Below are 25,153 nucleotides of genomic sequence, written 5' to 3'. Positions count from 1 at the left end.
GGCATTGTTTGGGTATTTAATGACTCCTTAGGAGAGACAGACCTGCATCCTCTGGGGTAAATCTCAAACTCCTGGACAAGATGAAACGTCAACAAATCAGCCCAGCCTTCCAGGGATGACCGATGGCTGAATGTGAAATTATGAAATGCATAACTTCCACGGAGAGGTCTTCAAGTAATCTCAGTTCCTTTACTGTTCCTGGCAACAGCCCTCAAGGGATAATTTTCACAATTTGTAACAAACGATAACTGCTGCTGCACAAATTCAAAATATGAGTTTCTGAACTCAGGGGTATAAGTTTTAGACTGAACCCTTGTGTGACTGTAGGTCAGTGAATGACTACCAACCAGGCGCACATGTTTCATGTGTCAGTCCAATTCAATGAAAAATCTGTTTGTGGATGTGTGCTAAAGAGGTTTTATCGTAAATCAATGTCTTCATGGCGCTTGAATAGTAATTAGATATGTACACGAATGCTATGAGTTAGTAATCAACAATAAAATCCATCCTAAGCGAGTATCTTGGACTCATCTGCATAATGTATGTTTATTGAGCATCACTGAATTATCGCTTCACGCCCCTCCATGCTCTGTGCTGAGACCAATGATGAGCGCCTCCTTGGCTGAGTTACACTTTTACATTGTTTATTTCTGTCTCTACGCTGGAACCAAGTACACTGTGGGACAAAACCGGGCTCCACTTCTTATCCAAAAAGAGGTGCACCCTAGACAAGTGCTTATGCTGGCAGAGCACGCTACTCCCTCCTCATTGTTGTTCTTGTGCTTTATTACAGAACTGAATTCCATTTTACATGACGAAGAAGGTCTCGAGGTAAGGACACAAAGAAGAAATAAACTGAACTAGGACTGAGCAAGATTAGGGGTCTTTTGTAGAAGAGGTTCTTCCTGCAGGGCCGCACGACAGAATCCTCGGCTCCCAACAGGCAAAGTGTTGATCCTGAGTTCAGGCACTTGTTGAGCTTGTGGTATGCTGCAAAATTCAACTGTAAATCCCGAATTGATCAGTACATTAAGCTGAGACCTTCTGACCAGCTGCATAATTCAGGTCCCTGCGACCTATGCGCTATAGGTGTGAGAGCATCAGGGCCCCTCACAACATTCTGTAGGGAGGCCCCATCATTATGTGACACAAGTGAACTGTCCCATCCCCACAGTGAAACCAAATGCTCTACTTTGGATGGACCTAGCCCCACCTAAAACCCAGGAGTCTTGTACATGTGATGTGGTCCCTGCAGACCAGGGCAGACCAACTCCCTCCTCTACCCCCCAAGGATTGTACATGATCTGTTATGGGTGAAAATGATTTCCTCTTGCTTTTGATCTTTGGCTAGGGGTTTCATAGTGTCCAGCAGTGTGCATCACCTGTGTTCAAGCTAGTGAAAGGGTGGGCTCAGAATCCATGCAAGTTCAGTCTTCTGCCTCTACAGAAACAAACATTATGGGGTATATTTACAAGGGAATGGCAGAGTGTGGCGTTAAGCACAAAATGCTAACACCACGCTCCGCTATTCCGAAAACGCAGGGATACACCATATTTACAAAGATATGGCACATTCCTGCATTTTCCTTAGCGCTGGTGCTAAATTAAGCTGTCTAGCGCCAACGCAAGCACACTTGTACCATAGTGCAAGGGTCCCTTGCGTTGAGGGAATGATTGTTTATCTTCAGGAAGGTGACCCTTCCTGCACATAAACAATCACAAATGGTGATTTGTACTTTCTATGTGTGCTGCATTGTGCAAGAAGTTGCAAATAGTCATTTTTTTAATGATTGTTTATGTGCATGAAGGGACACCTTCCTGCACATAAACAATTCTTCAAGGCATTTTCCTGTTTTTGTGTGTGCTGCACAATGCAGCACACACAGAAACAGAAAAAAATGAGGAGAAATAAAGCATTTCTACTCATTTCGCCATGTAAAGACCAGGCTTTCACTGGTCTTATTTTTGGCACTGCCTCCTATTTACGCCAACCTAGTTCAACACCTGTATTCACTGCCCAAAGATTTAAAAAATGAAGAGGTAACTGCGTCTGTTTGAGGTCAAAAAATGGACAAGGACAATCTAGATGAAATATAAAATGGTAGCCAAGTGGCACTGTGGCTTTGTGTCACCTTCCCGCAGTTCTAACAGTGCGCAGCCTCTGCCTCCTGACGCTTTGGACCTAGTACATGCCTTCCATTTTGCAGTATGTCGTTACCCTTGAGGCTTCCGTATACCACCTGTCGAAGTGGGACAAATGGTACGCAGTTTAAAAAACAATCTTCGAAGGGGAGGAAAAACGAAGGTTGTCACCAAGATGGTACCAAGCATGCTCCAGTTGCAAAGAAAGAACAGGCTAAGGAGGAGGAGTTTAAGAAAAGTAAAAGTTGATGGACAACATTATGTTGAGTTTGTTGTTGATGCTCCAGTGTTATGCATGGAAAAAAGAGCAAGACACACATTATATTGATACATGATGCTAGGCGCCACCTTCACATAACTAAGGCTGGTTGCAAGCATGTTCCTTCTGCAGCGCTTAGGTCTGATAGCGACAGGGGTTGTAAGGGTTGGAGCTAAGACTGAGGCATTTAAACCAGGTACAAGACGTGCAACACAACGGGTCTAATGTGTCTGACTCTGGGGCTTTGTCTCACAGTCATAGACTGTGTCACATGTCCCTCATGGCATGTTGCAAGGCACGTTTTCGAAAATATTAAGACCCTATAAGCCCCATTATGGTTGTCTGGGACGCCAGGAAGCAGTGGTGGACTGTGGGACCGTTTTCAGAAGTCCCAGGACAGTCAGAGCTTACTGGGCTAAAATGGTGTCAATCGGAGCCTTTTGACATTGGAGTCTTGACAGAGTACTAAGCACACGCCGTTTACACTTGACCCTCAGGGTAAGGCAAGGGAGGAGTCCAATTCTTACTCAGGGAGGTGTTCTGTGGATGGAGACTCAGAACTCCATAAATAACCAATACCAGTTAATAATTCAGTGTCCAGCCACTGCTTGTCCTTTCGAAAAAGAAGGATTATGCCCAAATCACACATAACAAAATACTGTAGATAATATTTAATAAACAACAAATTATACCTGGTAGTTCTAATGATATTCAGTGACTGCTAAGGAAGCAGCCTGTTGTGCTCTCATGGGACAACCTTCTAGGGTACTCTCTGTGCCTTAGTTCAAGTGGCTGCAGTCTCCATTGAAGGGGGTCTGTTAATGGGACAGTACTGCAAGAGTGCTGACCAGGTTACGGGCAAGTACGTCAGAATATCTGTTCCCCTCATCCGTCAATATCTTGTCACCCCTCCTCCTGGATTTCCCAGTTTCCTTTCTTGTTGTCTCAGTCCATTGGTGATACAGGCCATGCCTGCATTCTGCTGGCTGAGCATGCTACGCAGAGTTGTGTTGCACTGCACAGCAGAGGCGCAAAAGGAGAGGTGATCCTGCCCTCACCCTGCTGAACGGTGCGCTAGCAGCATCTTTGTCACCGATGCGAGGTGAGCGGAGAAAGTGGCAGCAGCAATATGCTTTGAATGCAGTGGAGTCACGGTGCGGGCAGCGCTAAAGACATTGTGGCTTGGGTTCTTCCATAAGCCCAAAGAAAAAACCCAACACCCAAACCAAGTTAGCCATCCACCCCTCGTGGTCCTACTGAGTACTGAATTCGGGACACAAGCCTTTCTTTCAATGTGCTTATCCTTTGGTATTCTTGGTTCTTCTTTGCGGGGACCATGGACTGCAGTCCAATTTATTTGAAACAATGTGGCTTCTTGGAGATTAGTATTCTGCAACACAATTCTATTACAGGACCGGAGTCTTCGGATTATTGCTTCTCTTTCTTTACTGTTTAAAACACAGCAGCCAATGAAAACTTGTATACAAAAAAGAAACTATGTTTCCCATAATGCTCTTGCAACCCATCATATCCTGTCATACCCATAAGAGTCACCATCTCCTTCCCATGAGCCTCTTTCTTTGCTGCTCACGGCAGAGATAAGTGCTTGTCATTTTATTATATTTGCATTACATTGTGATATATGATTGTTGGTCCCGCCAGCGCGCGCTTGTTGAAGGTTAATTGATTGTATATGCTTGCATTGTACTCGTGATTTTTTGTATTTTGTTATCTTTTAGCCCTTTTGTGTGTGCGAGACAGCTGCGCTTACTAGCATGAAATGTTGGCCCCTTCAGGCAGGGGATAATGAGGCTCACGCTGGGAGCGTGAGTACCGCATCGCCATCGGCGGTGTTTAATTTCCAAATTTGGCCGCGTGTTCCTCACGTTTACCGTCAAGGCCTTCCCTCATCGGCCGGAGTATGGAGCAGAGCCTGCTACCGTCCGACGTGCGTAGCCCAATTGGGCTACATTTAGGCAGTTTTTTGGGCTACGCATGCGCCCCCTGCTTGTTCCAAGGCTCAGAAAGCCTGGAAACTTCAACGAGTAGTTTTCTTTTCGTGACACCTGACTGGCTGAAACGGCAGTTGGCCCTTGGAGTGAGCACACGCTACCTAAACAACTGTTGGCTCTTACGCCATAAATAGGGCTGGAATAATTTTGACTACAGCTGCTGCTGAGGAGCTAGGTACTCAATTCTTTGCTTGTGTGCATATGGGTTGGTTCCCCCTGACTCCTCCAATAATTACCTTGCCTTATTCTACATTATTATATATTTGGAAAGAGCAAATTAAGTGTGTGCAATGGAAGAGTGGGTTAGATATGAAGAGGAGGACGAATCGTACCAGGATGGACAACAGGAATCTGTCGTAGAGGACAATATTGTTGACGCTCTGGACACCTCGGTCCAGCAGTCGGTCAACAGGGCAAATGAGAATACGGTTCCTAATACTGTGCAGCAAGCCTGGACAGCTGCATTAAAGCCTATCACTAAGCAACTAGAAAGCTTTGCAAAGCATCAAGGGTTTCAAGCCCCAGTTGATTTTCAACCTGACGATCCCACGAACAAGTCAAAGTCGGGGCCATGGCCCCATGCGGACGCTCTGGCGAACCTGCCACAGGTGAATGCTCTTGATCATGGTTATTCCACACCCTCTACCACCGAAGGTGGGAAAGCGAAACGCAAACAAAAAGTATACACAGATACCGACACTACTGCCTTTTTAGCAGAGCCGGGCGAGGCAGGGGACGTTCACCAGGCTGTCAGTACTACCAAGGTCCTCCTAGAGGAGACTACAGATGTAGTAGAGGTAACTGGGACTCCACCAGAGGCGGAAACTTCTACCCCACAAGACAAAGATTCAATAAGCGTCACTTCTTCAGGGGTGGACACCGAGCCGGGTTCCAAGTCCAAAACTCTGCAGGTAAGAGTTACCAAAATCTTTCAGTTACCCCTGGGGGGGGGTCGTACTCAATGCTTCAATCACAATTGGAAGAACAATGGTTCCAGTGGATAATAAAGAATGATTTAGGCAATATATATGCACAATGGCAATAGATTTATAAAGGACTCTGTACTGTCAGAGGACAGAATGAAATCTCTACACAGTTGAATCAATACTGTATTTTATGCATAGCAATAAATGGTATATACATTTCTTAAACATACAAAATGTTTTAACCATAAAAAGGTTTTTTGGTGCATAGTGTCCCCAAGTGAAAATTGGAACCCAAAAGTGACTGTACAAGATAATAGTGTTTCTTAGAAGATTAGGTTTCCATAAATAAGAAAAAACAAAACAAAACGACCATATCAATACAAATTCTTGAACAGTTTATGTATACAATGATACAGGCTGAATTGTGGTCTGTTCTGTGTGTATGTCGACGACGTTTCGACCCTCCTGTGAATGTGGGGTCTCTTCAGGACTAAGGATACTGGGACATCTATAATAAATAAATGAAAATAAGCATAAGGCCCGTGTACCGGCACAGATGCGAGACACTATAATGAAAAGGCTAAGTTAAGGGAAAGTACCTGAATGTAAAGGGTGCAGCTAAAGTGAAGTGCTTTTGTGAGAAGTGAAATAAAAACTCACGTGAGGACCCAGCCGGGTTCTACAGTCATGATGGGGGACAAAAGAAATGTTACGTGTTGTCAGACATGGTTGTGGTCACAACGAGATATAATGGTAAATTTTAAATGATGTGAACATTTCCAGGAGAAACTAAAAAGACAGTTTACCTCACGTGGTTGCCGGCTCTTTGGATAGGGAAGACAGGGCAAAAACAGCTCCTCTGATACGTTGCTACAGCCGTAGCAATTAGAATCCCTTTGTCTCTTCTTGGCGTTTTAGGGATCTGTCATACGATAGTGAAAAGCTACGGAGATGTTGGGAACAAGGGCGGATAAGTAAGGACTGATTGGGCGGCGAGTGAGTAAGTCAAACCACACTGTTGGGGAGTGCACGTATGTACTTACAATTGGAGTTCAATCTCCTAATCGATGCAGTGATCTGGATAAGCTGCAGATGAATGGGCGTGCGATGCGCTCTTGGTGTAATAACGGCGAGTATTTGTCGTCCGCTTTGTATTATACAGAAGTTGGCGCCAACCCGGCTTGCCGTTTGGCACGTAGCGTGCAGAACGCGGAAAAGTCGTTCTATCGGGGATCGGAGCGTGGATAGGTGGAAACAGAGGAAAGACTGTGCCCCGTGATGTTGAATCCCGCTAGACATTACAGTTGATTGTATAGTGGATAACGTCTATTGCTGTTGTGAGAGATAAATTAAAATGAACTAAAATAAATTGAATGAGGCCAGTTAGAACTATAACATGGACGCAATGTGTGTCATGTAGTCTCATGAAAGGGAGGGTCCTCCCGTTCTCCGTGTTAGAACATGAGACCTCCCAGGTAGGATCAAGTAATAGATAGGATATAATGAAAATAATAGTGACAATGTGATAATAATTCTGCTGAAAAGCACATTAAAAATGATATAGACCCAGGTATACTATACAATAAAGACACATTTTCTGTCATACGTCCTCAATCGAGGAAATCATGCTCACAATCTCAATATTCTAATCTAGAACAACTTAGACAAGGTATGGGGGAAAAAAATGTTGTACAATATAAAAGATGTTATCATAACCCCAATTGAGAGCAGGAACACTCGGATACTTAGAGCAAGTGTTTGCCAGATGTGCCACGTATGACCCTATGGTGTGCTGCAAATAGGGTCTTATTCCTTTAGGCCAGTATGTCAGAGGACGAAGCTCCTCTCTACACAGAAGATTACATTGCGAAAATAACCAGTGGACCATCACTTTTTTCTACACATCCAAGTACAACTAGCAACCCTAGGCAGCAGCTGCTAGAGAGACTAGAAAAGGCCAAAAAGAAACACGTTCGAACCGAGCTTCATGCTCGCATGCTAACAGAATACCTAAAAGCTGGTATTATTCCTCAGGGGCTACAAATCAGGAACGTCCCAGGAATTTTCAGAGACGATCCCAAATTTAAGGGCAAATTTAGCAATATCTCTACAACCTGCTCACGCCACTGGATGGTGCTTGGCGTAGAAACAGCCCTAGAACACGCAAAAGCAGAATTGAAAGAGATTGAAGATCTAGAAAAAGAACTTCAAAGTGGAAACACATTAACTGAATCTAAAGCATTACTTGATAAACTTAACAAAACTATCGAAGAGTTTAACACCTTTGAGCTCAAGAAAAAAGCAGATAAAGTTTCCAAAGATATAAAGAATTACTCAAAAGAAAGGGCATACCCTTACCTTAGAGAAGATTACTACACCACTATTGGGAATCAAAATAGACAGAACACTTGGGGGAGGTTCCGAAGAAACCAGACAATCACATTCTCTGAATCATCGGGGGGCTCAGACGAGTCAGACGCGCAGGCAGGCCCTAGCAGAATAGACAACCATCCTGGTCAGTCTTTTTTAGACCGAGGAGGCAAAGCCAAAAACAAGACATGGTATCAACACCCTGGAGAAAGACAAACTCGCAGGAAGCATTACCAATGGGGTCCTCAACCATACTAACATGTAACATCCCTCAATTTGAGACTATCCCCATCTTCAACCTATCACAACATACCATGTCATCAGCAGAAATCTCCTTACTCAGTAAAGGCCTTTCCTTTGTCATCACAGAAAGAACAAACTTCTTTGCCCTCAAGACAGAGATTTTTCAATTATTTAGAAAAATCAGGCTTAAGTTATTTTTTCAGGATAAGGAACCTCCTATTCAAGACTCCTGTACGGGACTTAGACCCCCTCAAATTTCTACCCTCCCAACGGTACGATGCCTCCTGAGCTACTAGCTTTCGAAAGACTGATCCTACAGGGCATAGACAATATGAAATTGCAGAAATCATACATTCCATACAACATCACATTAGCAGAACGGCAAGCGCTAGAAGCATTGAAAAATGATGACTCTATTATTCTAAAACCTGCAGATAAGGGAGGAGGCATCGTAATGCAAAATCGCAAAGATTACGAGGCGGAAATCCAAAAACAAGTGAATGAGAAAAAACATTATAAAAGGCTTAATACCAATCCCTTACCACAAATCAGCAAAGATATTCTGCTGGTTACCACTGCAGCAAAAGACGAGGGTTACATTACTAAGAAAGAATTTGAATTCTTAAATGCCGATAACCCTAGGACCCCGGTCCTATATACTATACCCAAAATACATAAGAGTACCACTAATCCCCCAGGCCGCCCTATACTATCGGGATGTGGCTCTGTGCTGGAACCCATAGGAGCGTATATAGACTATTTCATCAAAGAATTTGTTCCCCTACAGGATACATTTGTGAAGGACACAATGTACATGATAAATCTAGTGGATGGCATGCCGTTCAATCTAGGCAGTGATCTATTGGCTACACTTGATATAAGCTCTCTGTATACCAACATACCTCAGGAAGACAGCATAGAGATCATACAAAACCTATTAGAGACTAGACCAAGGCCGATACAGGTACCAACCAGTTTCATCATTAGCTTACTACGCATTGCTCTACAGAGCAACTATTTCATCTCAGAAGGGCATTACTACCAACAGTGCTCTGGTACCAGTATGGGAGCAATTTTTGCTCCAAATCTAGCAAATATCTACATGCATCATGTTGAACACAGGTTCGCCCTCAATGACAATAACCCCTATCATTCACAAATAAAATGCTGGAAGCGCTATATAGACGACATCTTTATTATTTGGAGCGACACTGCTACCGATTTCAGTAATTTTGTTACACATCTCAATACTGTTCAGACACATCTCACGTTTACTTCAACAATCCATACGTCTACTATAGCGTTCCTAGATCTCAACATTAACCATGAAAATGGCAAACTCTACACTTCACTTCACAGAAAGATCACTGAAAGGAACACATTACTGTCATATCGCAGTCAACACCCCCGGGCCCTCAGAGACGGTCTACCATTCGGGCAGTTTCTCAGGATCCGCCGTAATTGTACCTACAAGGAAGATTACATGAGGGAAGCGGATATACTCAGAGGTAAATTGGTCAACAGAGGCTATCCCAATAGATTGGTCAAAAGATCACTCAAACGAGCTTGGTACTGCCCGAGGGAGGAACTTTTGAAAACCAAAGAAAAACCCAAGATGGAAAAAATTGTTTGTGTCACCACCTTTGGTACGCATACCAATCAGGTACGCAACCTCATTAGCAAAAACTGGAGCATTATCAGAAGCATAGACTCATCCTTCGAATTACCACTTTTCGCCTACAAAAGGGGCAAAAATATAAAAGATCATCTGGTTAGGTCAGCCACGGACAAGAAGGTGAAATCACCCAATACTCTCACAAACGCGTGGGGCCTACCAAAAATTAAAGGACACCATAAATGTGGTAACTGTGTCTCGTGTGAGTTTACATTCAACACCTCGACCTTTGAACATGGCACACTCAAACACACCCTAGAAAACTTTTCAAATTGCAACACACGCAATGTTGTGTACTGCATTTGGTGCCCCTGTAACCTGCCCTATATAGGTCAGACCCAACAACCTGTAAAAACCAGAATCTGTCAGCATCGTAGCCGTATTCGCAGATCTGTTCCAAATGCCCCTATGGTCTCCCATTACAATGAAAAAAACCACACGGCCGATCAATTGAAATGGCAAGTGATTGATATCGCCTCCTTACAAGAACGAGGCGGTGATATAACCAGCATACTACAACGTACAGAATGTAGATGGATAGACAGGGTCAATTCGATAGCAGAAGGCCTAAATTCCGCCGAAGAATGGAGAGGGTACGTCATCACCTTACAGTAAAGACATAAGCTCCATCTATCCAATACATTCACAAAGGATAAGGCACCTGCATGCTGCACTCCCATGAGGCAGCACACCATAGGGTCATACGTGGCACATCTGGCAAACACTTGCTCTAAGTATCCGAGTGTTCCTGCTCTCAATTGGGGTTATGATAACATCTTTTATATTGTACAAAATTTTTTCCCCCATACCTTGTCTAAGTTGTTCTAGATTAGAATATTGAGATTGTGAGCATGATTTCCTCGATTGAGGACGTATGACAGAAAATGTGTCTTTATTGTATAGTATACCTGGGTCTATATCATTTTTAATGTGCTTTTCAGCAGAATTATTATCACATTGTCACTATTATTTTCATTATATCCTATCTATTACTTGATCCTACCTGGGAGGTCTCATATTCTAACACGGAGAACGGGAGGACCCTCCCTTTCATGAGACTACATGACACACATTGCGTCCATGTTATAGTTCTAACTGGCCTCATTCAATTTATTTTAGTTCATTTTAATTTATCTCTCACAACAGCAATAGACGTTATCCACTATACAATCAACTGTAATGTCTAGCGGGATTCAACATCACGGGGCACAGTCTTTCCTCGGTTTCCACCTATCCACGCTCCGATCCCCGATAGAACGACTTTTCCGCGTTCTGCACGCTACGTGCCAAACGGCAAGCCGGGTTGGCGCCAACTTCTGTATAATACAAAGCGGACGACAAATACTCGCCGTTATTACACCAAGAGCGCATCGCACGCCCATTCATCTGCAGCTTATCCAGATCACTGCATCGATTAGGAGATTGAACTCCAATTGTAAGTACATACGTGCACTCCCCAACAGTGTGGTTTGACTTACTCACTCGCCGCCCAATCAGTCCTTACTTATCCGCCCTTGTTCCCAACATCTCCGTAGCTTTTCACTATCGTATGACAGATCCCTAAAACGCCAAGAAGAGACAAAGGGATTCTAATTGCTACGGCTGTAGCAACGTATCAGAGGAGCTGTTTTTGCCCTGTCTTCCCTATCCAAAGAGCCGGCAACCACGTGAGGTAAACTGTCTTTTTAGTTTCTCCTGGAAATGTTCGCATCATTTAAAATTTACCATTATATCTCGTTGTGACCACAACCATGTCTGACAACACGTAACATTTCTTTTGTCCCCCATCATGACTGTAGAACCCGGCTGGGTCCTCACGTGAGTTTTTATTTCACTTCTCACGAAAGCACTTCACTTTAGCTGCGCCCTTTACATTCAGGTACTTTCCCTTAACTTAGCCTTTTCATTATAGTCTCTCGCATCTGTGCCGGTACACGGGCCTTATGCTTATTTTCATTTATTTATTATAGATGTCCCAGTATCCTTAGTCCTGAAGAGACCCCACATTCACAGGAGGGTCGAAACGTCGTCGACATACACACAGAACAGACCACAATTCAGCCTGTATCATTGTATACATAAACTGTTCAAGAATTTGTATTGATATGGTCGTTTTGTTTTGTTTTTTCTTATTTATGGAAACCTAATCTTCTAAGAAACACTATTATCTTGTACAGTCACTTTTGGGTTCCAATTTTCACTTGGGGACACTATGCACCCAAAAACTTTTTTATGGTTAAAACATTTTGTATGTTTAAGAAATGTATATACCATTTATTGCTATGCATAAAATACAGTATTGATTCAACTGTGTAGAGATTTCATTCTGTCCTCTGACAGTACAGAGTCCTTTATAAATCTATTGCCATTGTGCATATATATTGCCTAAATCATTCTTTATTATCCACTGGAACCATTGTTCTTCCATATCTAACCATTACCCTGGTTCCGCTGTGAGTAGGGTTCCCCTGTTGTTACAAGTGTCAATCACAATTGGGGGATGTTGTCACACGATGCATGGATTTTGCAGACTATTCAGGGGTTTCACATAGAATTTTATCAAACGCCATTCCAAGACACTCAGCTGAGACATCTCAGTTTTCCCCAACAAGAGTGTGCTTTTATAGACGCAGAAATAAAAGAATTGCTGCAGAAGCATGCGATTGCTTACTGCGACAACTGACCATGCGGGTTTTGCAGCAATGTTTTCTTAGCACAGAAGAAGGGTGGAGGTCACAGGTTAGTATTAAACCTGAGAGAGTTCAATCAGTTTATGACCTACAAAAAACTTCAGGATGGAGGGTATCCATCTTCTAACAGATTTAATAAAGAAAGGAGATTAGACTTAAAGGATGCCTACCTGATGATTCCAATTTTCCCTCCCCATCGTCGCTTCCTGCAGTTCTGATGGCGGAACCGATGGTTGGAGTATTTGGCCGTTTCTTTTGGGCTTTCCTCTGCTCCTTGGTGCTTCGCCAGGGGTAATGAAACCGGTGTTAGCTCATCTACGAGTACAGGGCATCCGCATGATAGTGTATCTGGACGATATACTTATCCTGGCACAGACGCAGTCCTTAGCCATTCAACACTTACAAATGACCATTTCGCTTCTGCAGAACTTGGGGTTTGTGATCAATAAACCCAAGTCATCTCTTAGTCCCTCTCAGACAGTGGACTTTCTGTGTTTTGTCATAGGTTCTCAGACAGCTCAATTGAGCCTTCCCCGCTCGAAGTTATGGGACCTCAAGAAGGAACTCACAGCGGTGCTAACCAAGCAAACAGTCCCCCTAAGGACAACTGCCAGAATATTTATTTATTTATTTATTATGAGTTTTATATAGCGCTGGCTAGACCCAAAGGTATCAGAGCGCTTTACATAAGGATCGGCGGGTTAAACAGCTAAAAACAGTGTTGCACAATAACATTAGTTACAATAACATAGCAGAAAATAAAGACATGTCCAAAGGGGTATGTAAGGTAGGGGGAAGGAAAAAGGGGAGGAAAAGGATCGGACCAGGTAGAACCGGCAAGGATAGAGGTGCTCCAAGGGGGCCAAAAGACAAAAGGAAAAATTGAAAAGAAGGATAAAAAGAAATAACATCAGGAGGCGAGGTGAATGAAAAGGGAAGGAGGGAGGAGTGAGACCACAAGGGGGGGTCAGGACAGGGTAAAAGAATTGTCGGGCGACAAAGGGCGTAGTTCAGCAGCAAGTGAGGTGGACGGGTCCTCCAAGATGGATTACCCGGGAAACGGGCACCGTATGCAAAGTCACAAAATGGCAGGGCAACTCACGAGAACCAGTTTGCAAAACAACACGGGCACTGGAATAAAGTAGCAGAGCAGAGGGGGGCAGCCTCAGGAGAAAGGAGGGAAAGAATAGTGGGGCGATTGGCATCCTCCATACAGGTGATCTTCCCGGGCACTCTACATTACCAGGCCCTTCAGAGACTAAAAATTCAACACCTTCAGAAGGGTCTGTCTTATACAGATCTGGTTCCTCTGTCCCAGGAAGTACGGGAGGAGATGCAGTAGTGGTTGGGTCACGTAGAAGCGTGGAACAGCAGAGCTATCTTCGGTTCACAACCAGAGGTTATTATAGAATCAGATGCCAGCCGTTAGGGCTTGGGAGCATGTTGCAGAGATATCTCCACAGAAGGGATGTGGTCCCTTCGGGAACTAGATCTCCATATCAATTGTCTGGAATTGTTAGCAGGGTTGTTAGCGATTCGGACACTCTCTCCCAAACAAGTCTCTTGTTGCATCCTCCTTAGGATGGGCAATATCTCAGTAGTGAGATATATCAATAAGTTGAGAGGTACGAGGTCGTCTCTTCTAGTGGAGATAGTGAAGGACTTTTGGCACTATTGTCTGAGTCATCAGATATCGCTCAAAGTGGAATACATTCCGGGACAGTCGAACACTGTGACGGAATGGAATTCCAGGTATCTGAAGGACTACAGCAATTGGTAACTCCAACCGCAAATATTCCAATGGTTGCAGGCAGTATGGGGTCCTGGCAGGATAGAACTTTTTGCGTCCAGACTGAACCGGCAATTGCAAACGTTCTTCAGCTGGAGGCCGGACCCATTAGTGAAGGCGACAGATGCCTTTTCTCAGGACTGGTCAGTGGGCCTGAATTATGCCTTTCATCCTGATTTCCAGAGTGACCACACAAATAACCTGTCAACAGGTGGAAGTGATATTGGTGACCCCCCTGTGGAAGTAGCAGTCCTGGTTCCCAATACTATTGGAGATGAGCTGCAACTTCCCCCCGAGGCTTCTGTGGTCTCAGACGATGCTCCAGGGAACTCATGGAGAACTGCACCCGATGGTGACATCGGAGCAGTTGTCCCTGATGGCATGGAGGCTCTCCGGCAACAATGGGAAATGCCGGGTTTTTCAGACAAAGCTTCCGAATTCATTAAACAAGCCTGGGCCCCTTCCACAAGGAAACAATACTCTTCAGCTTGGAAAGGCTGGGTACATTGGTGCTTGGAACGGCACATAGATCATGTGGGGGCAGAATTATCCCATGTTGTGAACTTCTTGTCAGATAAATCTTTGGAAGGTTTAGCGTACCCATCAGTCAATAAGTTCGGATTGGCCATATCGGCAGGCCATACACGGGTGGATGGTAAGCCAGTGGATATGCATCCAGTCGTGTGTAAGTTATTAAAAGGAATCAGAGTAGCTAATCCTCCTAAACCAAAGTATTCCTCTTTATGGGATGTTTCACTGGTTCTAGCTCTATTTGACAAGTGGCCGACTAATAAACTGTTATCCAGGATACAGTTGTCAGCTAAGCTGGCTATGCTGTTTTGCTTATCTGCCTGCAGACGCTCTTCAGATGTGAGAGCCCTGGACCTTACAGGTAGAGTATTTACTCCCGAATGTGTTTATTTTAATATTACTGGCAGGACGAAAACATTATCACGTAGTATTGAATATAATGCTTTTCTCAGTAATGCTAAGTTATGTGTAGTCCATTGTCTTAAAGCCTATGAAGAAGGCACACGGTCCTTGCGACCAGAAGTTTCCACGCAATAATTGATTGCCTTACAAAAGCCGATTAAGCCAGTTTCAGCAGCTAAGATAGCCAGATGGTTGAAATCAGTCATGCAAGAGGCTGGTATTAATACCCAGATTTTTGGTGCACATTCTGTTTGTGGTGCCATGGCATCCAAGACTTTTATGTTTGGTTCAACTGTTCAAGATATTATGAGATCTGCTTATTGGTCATCAGAGTTTACGTTTAAGCAATTTTATTATAAACCGGTAGTTTTTGATAAGCGTTAAACGAGCAATAACCCGATGCCTCCGGTCCTGTAATAGAATAAAACATTTGCTAGCATTCGTGCAAAGAATTTTCAATTCTAATTAGGACATGGATGCGAGAATTATCCCTCCCGGTTATATTTTGATGATTTGTAATAAAATACCCGCCCGTTGGTAATATGTATTCTGTTTAGCAGAAGTTACGGGTTTCCTTATGTTTCATTTATTTCAGGTTCAGAAAAGAAGGCTGAGAAGGTGTTCTTCTGATTGAAGAAGATATATGATGTTCCAGTTTAGGTTATGGTTCTTCCACGTTGGAGGATGAAACTTTGGATTTGAATTAATGTTTGTAGTAGGACTAAAAGACTCAAGCAAAGAAAGAGGCTCATGGGAAGGAGATGGTGACTCTTATAGGGTCTGACAGGATATGATGGGTTGTAAGATCCTCATGGGAAATGTAGTTTATTTTTTCTATACAACATTTTCATTGGCTGCTGTGATTTCAACAGTATAGAAAGAGAAGCAATAATCCTTGCCTCCGTGTCCTTAATAGAATTAAAAATTCTTGGTGCGAATGCTAGCAAATATTTTACTCAGCAAGACACAAATTCCTCAGTATACCTTCCATCCACTAGGGACACACAGTTCCACTTACACAGAGGGGTAACTTTAGGATCTCTGGGAATCACCCTCACAGAGCGGTCTTCAGCTCACTCTGCCTCAGCTCCTTCATTGCCCTCTCCTTTTGAGCAGCATCTTCATATGTAAGCGAACGCCTGATGCCCCTCCTAAACAGTCAGTCAGCCCTCTATCTCAAAGCATGATCAAGGCAGCCGCTCCAGGAACTATTGTCAAAGCTTCCAAGGTTCTGCTCCCAAACCTGTCAAGAGAAGGTGGTGGTAGATATCTGTACCCTAGATAACACAAGTGTTGTTCAATCATCACGGCTACTGAGTCCCCAGATTCTAGTGGAGAAATGATGGTACACTGGCTGGAGGATTCTGCTCCATCTTTATATTAAAGTTATAGAGAACAGGTGTGTGTTATAACAGCCAGCTCTAAAACAGTTGTGGGCAGTGAAGCCACTCACGCAAGGGCCTTATTATAATGTGCTAGAAGGAAGGTGGGGGTTGGGACGGCTCAGAGAGACTCTAATTAGGTGAAACCCAGAACAAGGGTACAAAAGCAAGAGAGGCCATTCCACCTAACTACATGTTAACCTGTGGGTATGGCTCTTCCAGAGAACAAGGGGTCAGGAAAGTCCTCTGTCCCCCCTCCTCCACACCCAAAAGTACGAACCTCTACAAAGAATCTTAGAATGTCTTAGAAGAGCCCTGCAGTTCACATCAGTTGTCTAGGCACTCTCCAACCCTCTATCTTAGGTACCATTTATACTTATATTCACTCTCATCGTTGTTCTAAACCATCCCATTAGACTCTACCAGAGTTTGTCATTGGAGCTCCATTCCTTCCAGCATTCCACCAATGCACTTCTAGTCTACCCAATTGCAATTCCAATCCACTGTTTCACTTCGTTTTCATTCAACTGCCCATTGACTCCGCTTCATTGTGCTTCCAGACAATGCTTTTCATTTTCAGTTTGTTCCAGTGGACTCCCATAACTCTCAATTATATATATATGGCCCATCATGTTGGAATTATAATTATGCCCATAAAACATCCATCCCACACCACTGAGTTTTACGAATCCCTTCAGTCTCACTTCGATTGCACCCCACTGCACTCCCATCCATCTTCATTATGTTTCCAGTGCATCCCACTGGACCTCCATCACACTTCCACCTAATTTTGTTTAATTTCTGTTTGACTGTGCTTCTAACCTTGTTGTGTTTCTTGCAGAATCATACAGACATCGTATACGCAGTGCCAGATTTCCAAAGGACTGGCACACGAAGAGAAACTCTCAGAATGGACCCACAGACAGAATACAGTGTCCTTTGCCACAAGTGACCCCTTCCGCCCTTACTGCACATCTGCAATGGAGAAGACAAACTTCCAAAGGATGCATAGATTACAGCCAAATTATCCACTCTAGAAGTGTAGCCATTCTTTAGCCATTTAAAGTCATCAACCTCATTGAAAACAAGTCTTCAAAGAAATTATGCCATTCCACAATGGCCTTTTTACTTCTCCATATGATGTTTACCCCAGTGAGTTAGTAGCACTGTATGAAACTTGAATTTCTATTACCAGCAAGAAGACAATGTACTGGCTCCAATGTTGGGCTGCCACAAAGAATCTGGTACGCACTTGTGAAGCATAGTTGATGCTACATAGGGAGGATTCTGGTGTTGGCTGTGGCATTCCTAGTGGGGCAGTGTTCGGTAACTGCTGACTTGTTTGCTATTTGAGCTGCCTTTGCGTTAGGCGTCTCCTGTATAGTGGCTCACTCTTTTTGGGCCTGCTCTGCCTGCCTTTATAGACCAGTAGCAAAATTTGTTGTCCTTCTGCCAATAGTATTATCAGATCCAAAGCGGCCTTATCATAACCCATTTCTGACACAATCTCTTGATGGTTCAAAAGGAATAGGATGCAGGGTTTCTAGGCTTAGTAACTTTGTTGCGGCAATACTGAATGGTCCAAAGTCAATACAAGAGAAAGGAACAGTTTGTTCAGTCAAGCTTCTCTTTTGTCTTTCTTTTGCCTGTAAGGTAGTTGGGTCAGTTGTCCCCCTTGAGCAAAAAAAAAAACAATTAACAGGGTGTTAATGTTGGAAAAAGGTGACTGTGGTGCAACAATTAATCACCCACTGGTAAAACAAAATAAATATGTTTAGAACATCAACTGTGCCCTATCTTTACCATACAGCAATATTGTGCTCTTTGAGTGGGAAGGGTTTGTAAGGGAGCCTCTTGCAATATGCATCTTAATTCCTCTTTTCTTGATTTCACACAAGTCTCTTGGCTCATTCCCACCAGTCCAGTATCACTTGCCTAAAACCGTGACCTGTTCTTTGACACGCAGCTTGAGGAAACAAAGTGTTAGGCTCTTCCTGGAAGTGTTTGTGTCCTGGCGTATTCTACAAGTTATACAAAGGTTATTCGCAGATTGCTGGTTTCCTTGACTCCCTTCTTGGTGTGAAGTCTTGTATATGGGTTATCATCTCTTTCTGCGACCTCCTTTCCTTCTCCGTCTGTGGCTTCCTCTCAGCTTATCCATTTGTGTACTGATCCTCCTTTGAATGCCTGACAAACACCAGTCATCTCTCTTTGACTCCCTGTTTCAAGCAGGCATGTGCTCCTGATTTGCTGCAAGACGTCTATATAGTGACGTCTATGGAGTTGGTGTTTCCTTTATCCACTGATTAATTAACAGTCACATTATCTGCCGGACATTTGGTATCTCCATAGGATTGAGTATGGTGGTATGTTCTGTAGTCTGTTGATAATGTTGAACAGATGGCATAGAGGTGTGGTCGGGTGTGCCATCTTTGACTTCAAGATAACAGCAATAGATGTAGGATTTCTTCACACTGAGTATAAGCAAAAGGATAGAGCTCAGTGAATGAATCTGGCCATATGAACTGCAGAGGCAGTTGTAGAACTCTCTATCATCATAGCTACACCCTTAGATCACCTTTTGAAATCTGGATTCTGAGTTAAAATTAGTTTTTGATCACCCTCATATAAGTACCCTATATCTATTTACACAGTGAGTGGTCTAGACCAACAAGTTTCTTGTTTAACAAAAACATAAGAAGCCTGATAGAGAGACACAACATCCTGGGAGGGTGAGAAATTGTTATTAATCAGCATAGAAAGCCTCAATGAAGTAGCAGAGATTTTTGAACACACAAGAGGGGAAATTGTGGAGTCTGAACTCACCACCTACAAAACAAGATTGACAAAATTGCTATTGGCTTTTTAATGCTGAAAAGGGAGAACGTGCTAGACTAGAAACTCAATAACTTATTAGGGGTAAAAAATTGAAAAAACGTTTTAAGTGTCGAGGGAACTGTGATTGATGGGAAGAATGACTTGAAACAGAACTGATATATCAAGATGGAATTCATACGAACAGAGGCCTTTGGAAACACTGTGGGCCATATTCTCAAGGATCTATCGGCGAGTTATTGGCACTTTATCTCTTCCAAACTCGCAATCAATTCATCCCCCCATTCACAAGCTGGTGCAAACAGCCTATATCACCAGTTTTCCGACGACAGCATTCTCAAAAAACACCGCCACAGACGAACCTGGTAACTATCGCTAATAAGATGCAGAGTAGGCGTACCTGAGCAAAAAGCCGCGACAACACCACTCCACAACATTCTCAATGACCAGCCACATCGGTGATAAGATCACAAAACGGGCGATAAGGCGCAGTACCACCAAGAAACTAACACCTGCTCTGATCTGGTGTAAAGTCGAACGACAACCAGCACCAGACAAGGGAGCACAGCCCAAAGCCAAACATGAAGAACAACAGACGCCCCTGGGCAACTGAACATGCAGCCCGGAGCCCCAATAGGGCAAAAACACCCACCGCCACCACACCCAGGCCCCACCCCCCCACCCCAGAACCCCCCCCCCACCCTGGACCACCACAGAGGCAGCACGGACAAAGACAGCAGACCCACAGGAAACACACCAGCCTTACAGACTCAACACCAGAGGATGCCATTGCTCACTACAGGCTCAAAAGGACAACCATACTTTGCATCCTGAACATCATCGCCCAACTGGCCGACGGCACCAACACAGCGGACAACCAACATCCCACCCCACACAAAGCTGCTGGCTGTGATGCACCTGTTAGCCTCTGGTATGGGGGTACCAGAGGCCAACAGGTGCATCTGGCACTAGGGTACCAGGCTGATGATGGCATTCAGGACAGGTGTGAGGGACTTGAATGCGGCTGGCTGTGAGACTCCTCCGACTCTGGTGGGTGTTGGTTGGGGGAACCAACACCCGCCAGAGTCAGAGGAGTCTCACAGCCAGCCACATCCAAGTCCCTCACACCTGTCCTGGGTGCCATCATCAGCCTGGTACCCCAGTATCTATACGTCCACCACAATGCGCAGGATCCGCTGGAGACCAAGCAAGGACCATACGCCATAGCTGGATGCACACACGTGTTGGGGGCAATCCACAGCACACATCTGACTTGTGCCCCCTGGTGACATAGCACACAATCACCACAACAGAAAGCACACGCATTCCATCAATGTGCAGGCAATAGTGGACCACCAGGGACTCTTCACCAATGTCGTTGCCAACTACCCAGCCAGTGTGCATGATTCCTTCATCCTCCGACAGTTCATCATCACCCAGCGCTACCAGGATGGCACCAAGGGAAATGCACAGCACCTTGGCAAGTTCCAAATGAATACCCCACACACCTCAACTCCACAACCATGCAACTCACAACTCTGGCAATACACACGTCACAAAATCACATACAACATGCAAAACAACATGCCTAACCACCAGACATGACAGAACAACTTACAATGTTAACCTGGGCAAGCCATGAACATGAGCCATCAACGGCATGGCACCCCATCCACACAATAGCGGAATGTGGGGAGAGGTGGGAACCAGGCATGTGTGAAGAAGGCAGGAGAACCATGATTGGGAAAGTACACAATGCCAAGAGTGGCGGCGATGTGCTGGACAGACCGCAGTATGCAGAACACACCCATATCCATGGCGACTTACACCACTGGTGTATGGAGATTAGTAGACAGTGGACGCAACCATGTCACCCCAGCCAGTGGGGGAGTACACGGAAATGTTGCCTGTTACGTCCCCTCCGTAAGCGTGAGCGGAGTGGGATGGCCCGGCGTACGCCAGGCAAGCGTAGGGGTGTGAATAAAAAGCACATAGCCCTGGGCGTGGTCCTCTTCCGTAATGCCCAACGTCTCTGCCAGGGCGGCGCTTCTCACCCCGCCACGAGACCGACGCCGTCCTCCTGAGCCGAGTTACCTGCGATCCTGTGCGCCTGCCGTACCCCGGCCCACTGGACCCCGAACCCGTAAGGCCCGCACCTGCGCAGCCAGGCCACACTGATCACCTGCCGACACCGTTGTGTTGCAAGGAGGGCCCACCACGTGCCGGCGCAAGCTCCAAGCCTGAGGCCCAGGACCCTGGCAGCCTCTCAGACCATCACGGCCTCCACGACACAGGCCCGCTTTACTCCTTTCTCCTTGACGTACTCTACTGCTGCACCCGGCCTACACTACGGGTAAGTAGGTCACACATTTGGAACTGAGTCTTCATCACAAGATGGCAGTGAACATTATTTAAGGTAGAGTTTATGTCACTATACTCCCTTCGATGTGGTGCCACCAAGTCTGTGCATAGCATTACAACCACACGTGTCTGTGGGCCTACGCGGACTACTGCCCTCGGCCTACGCTGCGCACGAGTAGGTCACAGAATTGCAACTGAACATCGATTATTCAAAGGCAGAATACATATCATTGCACACAAGGAGAGGCGTAAGGGGATGACGCCTTGCAGTCCGGAGGGAATAGGATCATCGTTACAGAGGTGATCGAACACTACCGACAACTGCCCTGGTGTCACTAACTCTGCGCATCACGAGCCAACGACATGTGGCTGTGGGCCACTGCTGACCGCTGTCTCCGGCCTACACTGCGGTCCAGTAGGTCAAAGAGTCTTGATTTAGCGATGGCGGAGTTCATATCAGTGTACCGGCATCATCGCAGACTGCATCCCCTCTCAGCCCTGGTGCCACTAAGTCTGTTTATTCATGGACACTCTCTGGTCTTACATTGGTGGTGTCTGAGCCTATGGACTAGGGGGTAGTTTTCATCCTCATGTAGCTGTTACAGAATTGGTGGTGAAAACGAGGCTGTCGCTTTCCACTCCACCATTTGCTGCTTCCGGATAACATCAGACCTTCCGCATCATGCCCTGGAGAATTGGTGGTGAAAACGAGGCTGTCGCTTTCCACTCCACCATTTGCTGCTTCCAGATAACAATAGACCTTCCACATCATGCCCTGGAGAACACCTTCCTCTGTCCCCCCCCCCCAAGCCTTTGCCACATTCACCTTTGACATCGATGAGGACCTGCTCACTGCGCCAGGCCCTACCTCAGTGCACCACAAGTCACAGTCCCGTGGCAGGGTGCCTGTGCCGGCCGCTGTGCATTCGGGGCCACTAACTCTGTGCTGGTCAGGTCCGGAACCCCTCCTTCTGAGATATTGGATGGCCTCTGATATAATGGCCTTGGGGTCATCAAAAGCCATGTGTCTGTGGCCCTGCGCTGTCCGCTGCCTTCGGACTCAACTGCGGCCCACCAGGACTCACATCAAATCGAGTCCTGACCGGCCCGGACGTCGCATCACCGCAGGAGGCACACGCCCCCACCGCAAGGACCACCTCCAACCGCCATCTGCCAGAGTCGAAACGGTGGTCCTGACAGACTTATGGAGTTGCTCACACCTGTTGTGGATGCCATCATCGGCCTGATACCCGGCTCAGCACTCCAGGTGTCACTAACTCAGTGCACCGCAAGCCATCGTCCGTTACTGATTGAGTTTTGTGCTGTGGAGAGGTTGCGCAGCAATCTCATCTCAAGCAGTGTGGGAGACCTGGGACGTTGATGAGGAAGATGATGCAGGTCTAACACACCCCACTGCATCTGCATCAGGAATATCTCGAAGGGACCCAATCCGAGACTTTTTCTTCACATGAGCACGCTCATTTCTAGTGCACCAACCACAGTGCACTGCAACTCACGGACACTTCTGTTTGCATGTTGGGTGTCCTGGACTTTCTCCGGCTCCCTTCATGTTGCTCAGTAGTTGACTCTGTTATGCAGGTGTTTTCAGTTTCCGTTGCACTGGTGTCCACTGTTCAAGTGGTTGCCAGCACCAAGCATTCCGCGCATGCTGGCTTACACTCACCCCACACACATTCAGCACAGGCGTCACTGTACATGTGGCCCTGCCAATAAAGGGGTCGGGCGCACGTGCCCGTAGTCAGTTAAAAATTATATATGCGTGTGTCCCTGTGGTCTTGTTGTATGCATGAGGGCCCTGTGCCCGACGACATTGCATTGTGCTGTGTACAGCGGATGCAGACATGTCACCGTAGGCAGAGGGTTCGAGCTTGGACATGTAGCTTTGTCGTCACCCACTCAATTCGTAAGGGGAGTGGCCTGGGCCGTCGTACGCAGAGCCAACGTAGGTGTGTGACTGCTATTTGCGTGACCCTGGGCGTGGTTCTGTACTGTGAATGTGCATCTGCATGTGTCTATGGCAGTGAGGGTCTCTTTTGTGGGGTGTAGGTGGTCCCTGAAGGGTAATAGACACCAACGGATGTGATCTAGTTCGCCTTCCATGGGTTCGGACCCCACCCACACCTGTTCGGCCACCTCCTTTTGGCGTGCTGACACATGGCATTGAGCTGCCGTGGGTGTGTGAAGTGTCGTGAGCCAGCTGTGCTTGCAGGTGCTTTCTGATGTGTGGTCTGTTGCAGGCTCTGTGTTCTCCTCTGAGTAGCTTGGCTGCCCGGGTCCTGGTGGTGGGTTGCGTGGGATATCCATGGGCTGTTGTAGGGCGTCGGTTTCGAAGGTGTGGTGGTTCTCTCTGGCATCACAGATGTGTTGTCTTCTGTGCTCTGCTGGAGGTGTTGTGTGCCCCTCTGCAATGTGAAGGGGAGATGCATGTTGACATTGTGTTGACATGTATGTTGGCGCATTTTTCTGGTTTACATGCAAACTGTTTGACAATGTACATTGTGACTGTTTGGGAGGTGCTGAGTACTGCTGCGGGACAGTGTACATTTGGACTACATGACAGATGTGAGGTCGTACGTGTACTTTTCCATTGCACAGTTCCCTGCTCTGTCAGGTGTAGTAGGCATGTTTCTGTGCCTGTGCGGAGCCAGTTGTGTCCTCTGATCTGCACTGTCAGCTTTGCACATTGTACCACGTTGTCGTCAATGTGGGTGTGCTGTTCTTGCTATGTGTGTGTGCTGCAGTGTGCCAAGGTGATCAGGGACATGATCCAGGGTAATTGTGGGTGTGCAGTGTGCTACACCTCATTGTGCATGTGTGCCATTGTGCCCATCTCTCCCCGTCCCCCCAGTACCTGGTCATTATTCACCCTGTTGATGTGTCCGGTCCTCTCAGGCTGTGTCCATACTCCCTACTCCTTGCATCATCTCCACACTGATGACTGTGGCCTAGCTTTCCTCCAGCTCCTCCTGTGGCACAGGACTGCCACCTCTTGTCGCCGTTGCAGCCTTCCTGTTTGCGGCGGCTTTGTGCCTGAATTAGGTTGTCACATCATGCCGGCGCCTCTTGGCCTCCTCAATTGGCCTCCTCGGCACTCCGACTGCATTCCAGGTGGTCTACATGTGTGTCAGTTGATGGTAGTGTTCTGTCACCTCCGTGACGCTGATCTGGTTTTGCTGCAGACTGCACCCCGTCTTCCTCTCCCTTTTCTCCTCGGCCGATGCCGTCCCCGTTGTTCCTTGCTGGTAGTCTGTGGGGGTTGTGGGGTTTGCGTTGGCCTCTGCGCTGGGTCATGGTGCATCCATGGTGCTGCACACTTTGGATTGTATCTGGTGTGTTTTTCTTGTACTGCTTTTATAGTGCATTTTCGCGCCAGACGCGTGGGATTAGCAGGCCTGTGGCTGGTTTTCACAGATTTTTGTATCGCGCTTGGCCTCATCGCAGCATTTTTAGGCGTTCGTGTTTCGCATTTTTGCAGTGTGGCGTTAATTTTAACGCGGCCATTTGCCGTGTAATCT

General features: G+C 45.9%; 1 protein-coding gene across 1 annotated transcript in view; it reads left to right on the top strand.

The window, feature by feature from the left end:
• The window catches only part of LOC146855735 (uncharacterized), a 276,683-nt gene extending 256,512 nt beyond the window's left edge, over nt 1-20,171 (top strand). Inside the window, exons 7-8 of the mRNA XM_085653647.1 lie at nt 794-831; nt 17,263-20,171. Coding sequence (XP_085509773.1) covers nt 794-831; nt 17,263-17,373 — 149 coding nt within the window. The 3' untranslated portion in view covers nt 17,374-20,171. The remainder of the gene's footprint in view (nt 1-793; nt 832-17,262) is intronic.
• The last annotated feature ends 4,982 nt before the right edge of the window (nt 20,172-25,153 follow it).

This window comes from Triturus cristatus, chromosome 4_1 (genome assembly GCF_964204655.1).
Source record: "Triturus cristatus chromosome 4_1, aTriCri1.1, whole genome shotgun sequence".
In the NCBI taxonomy this organism is placed as follows: domain Eukaryota; kingdom Metazoa; phylum Chordata; class Amphibia; order Caudata; family Salamandridae; genus Triturus; species Triturus cristatus.
The sequence above is the reverse complement of the archived record's forward strand: the minus strand, read 5'-3'. Positions and strand labels throughout refer to the sequence as shown.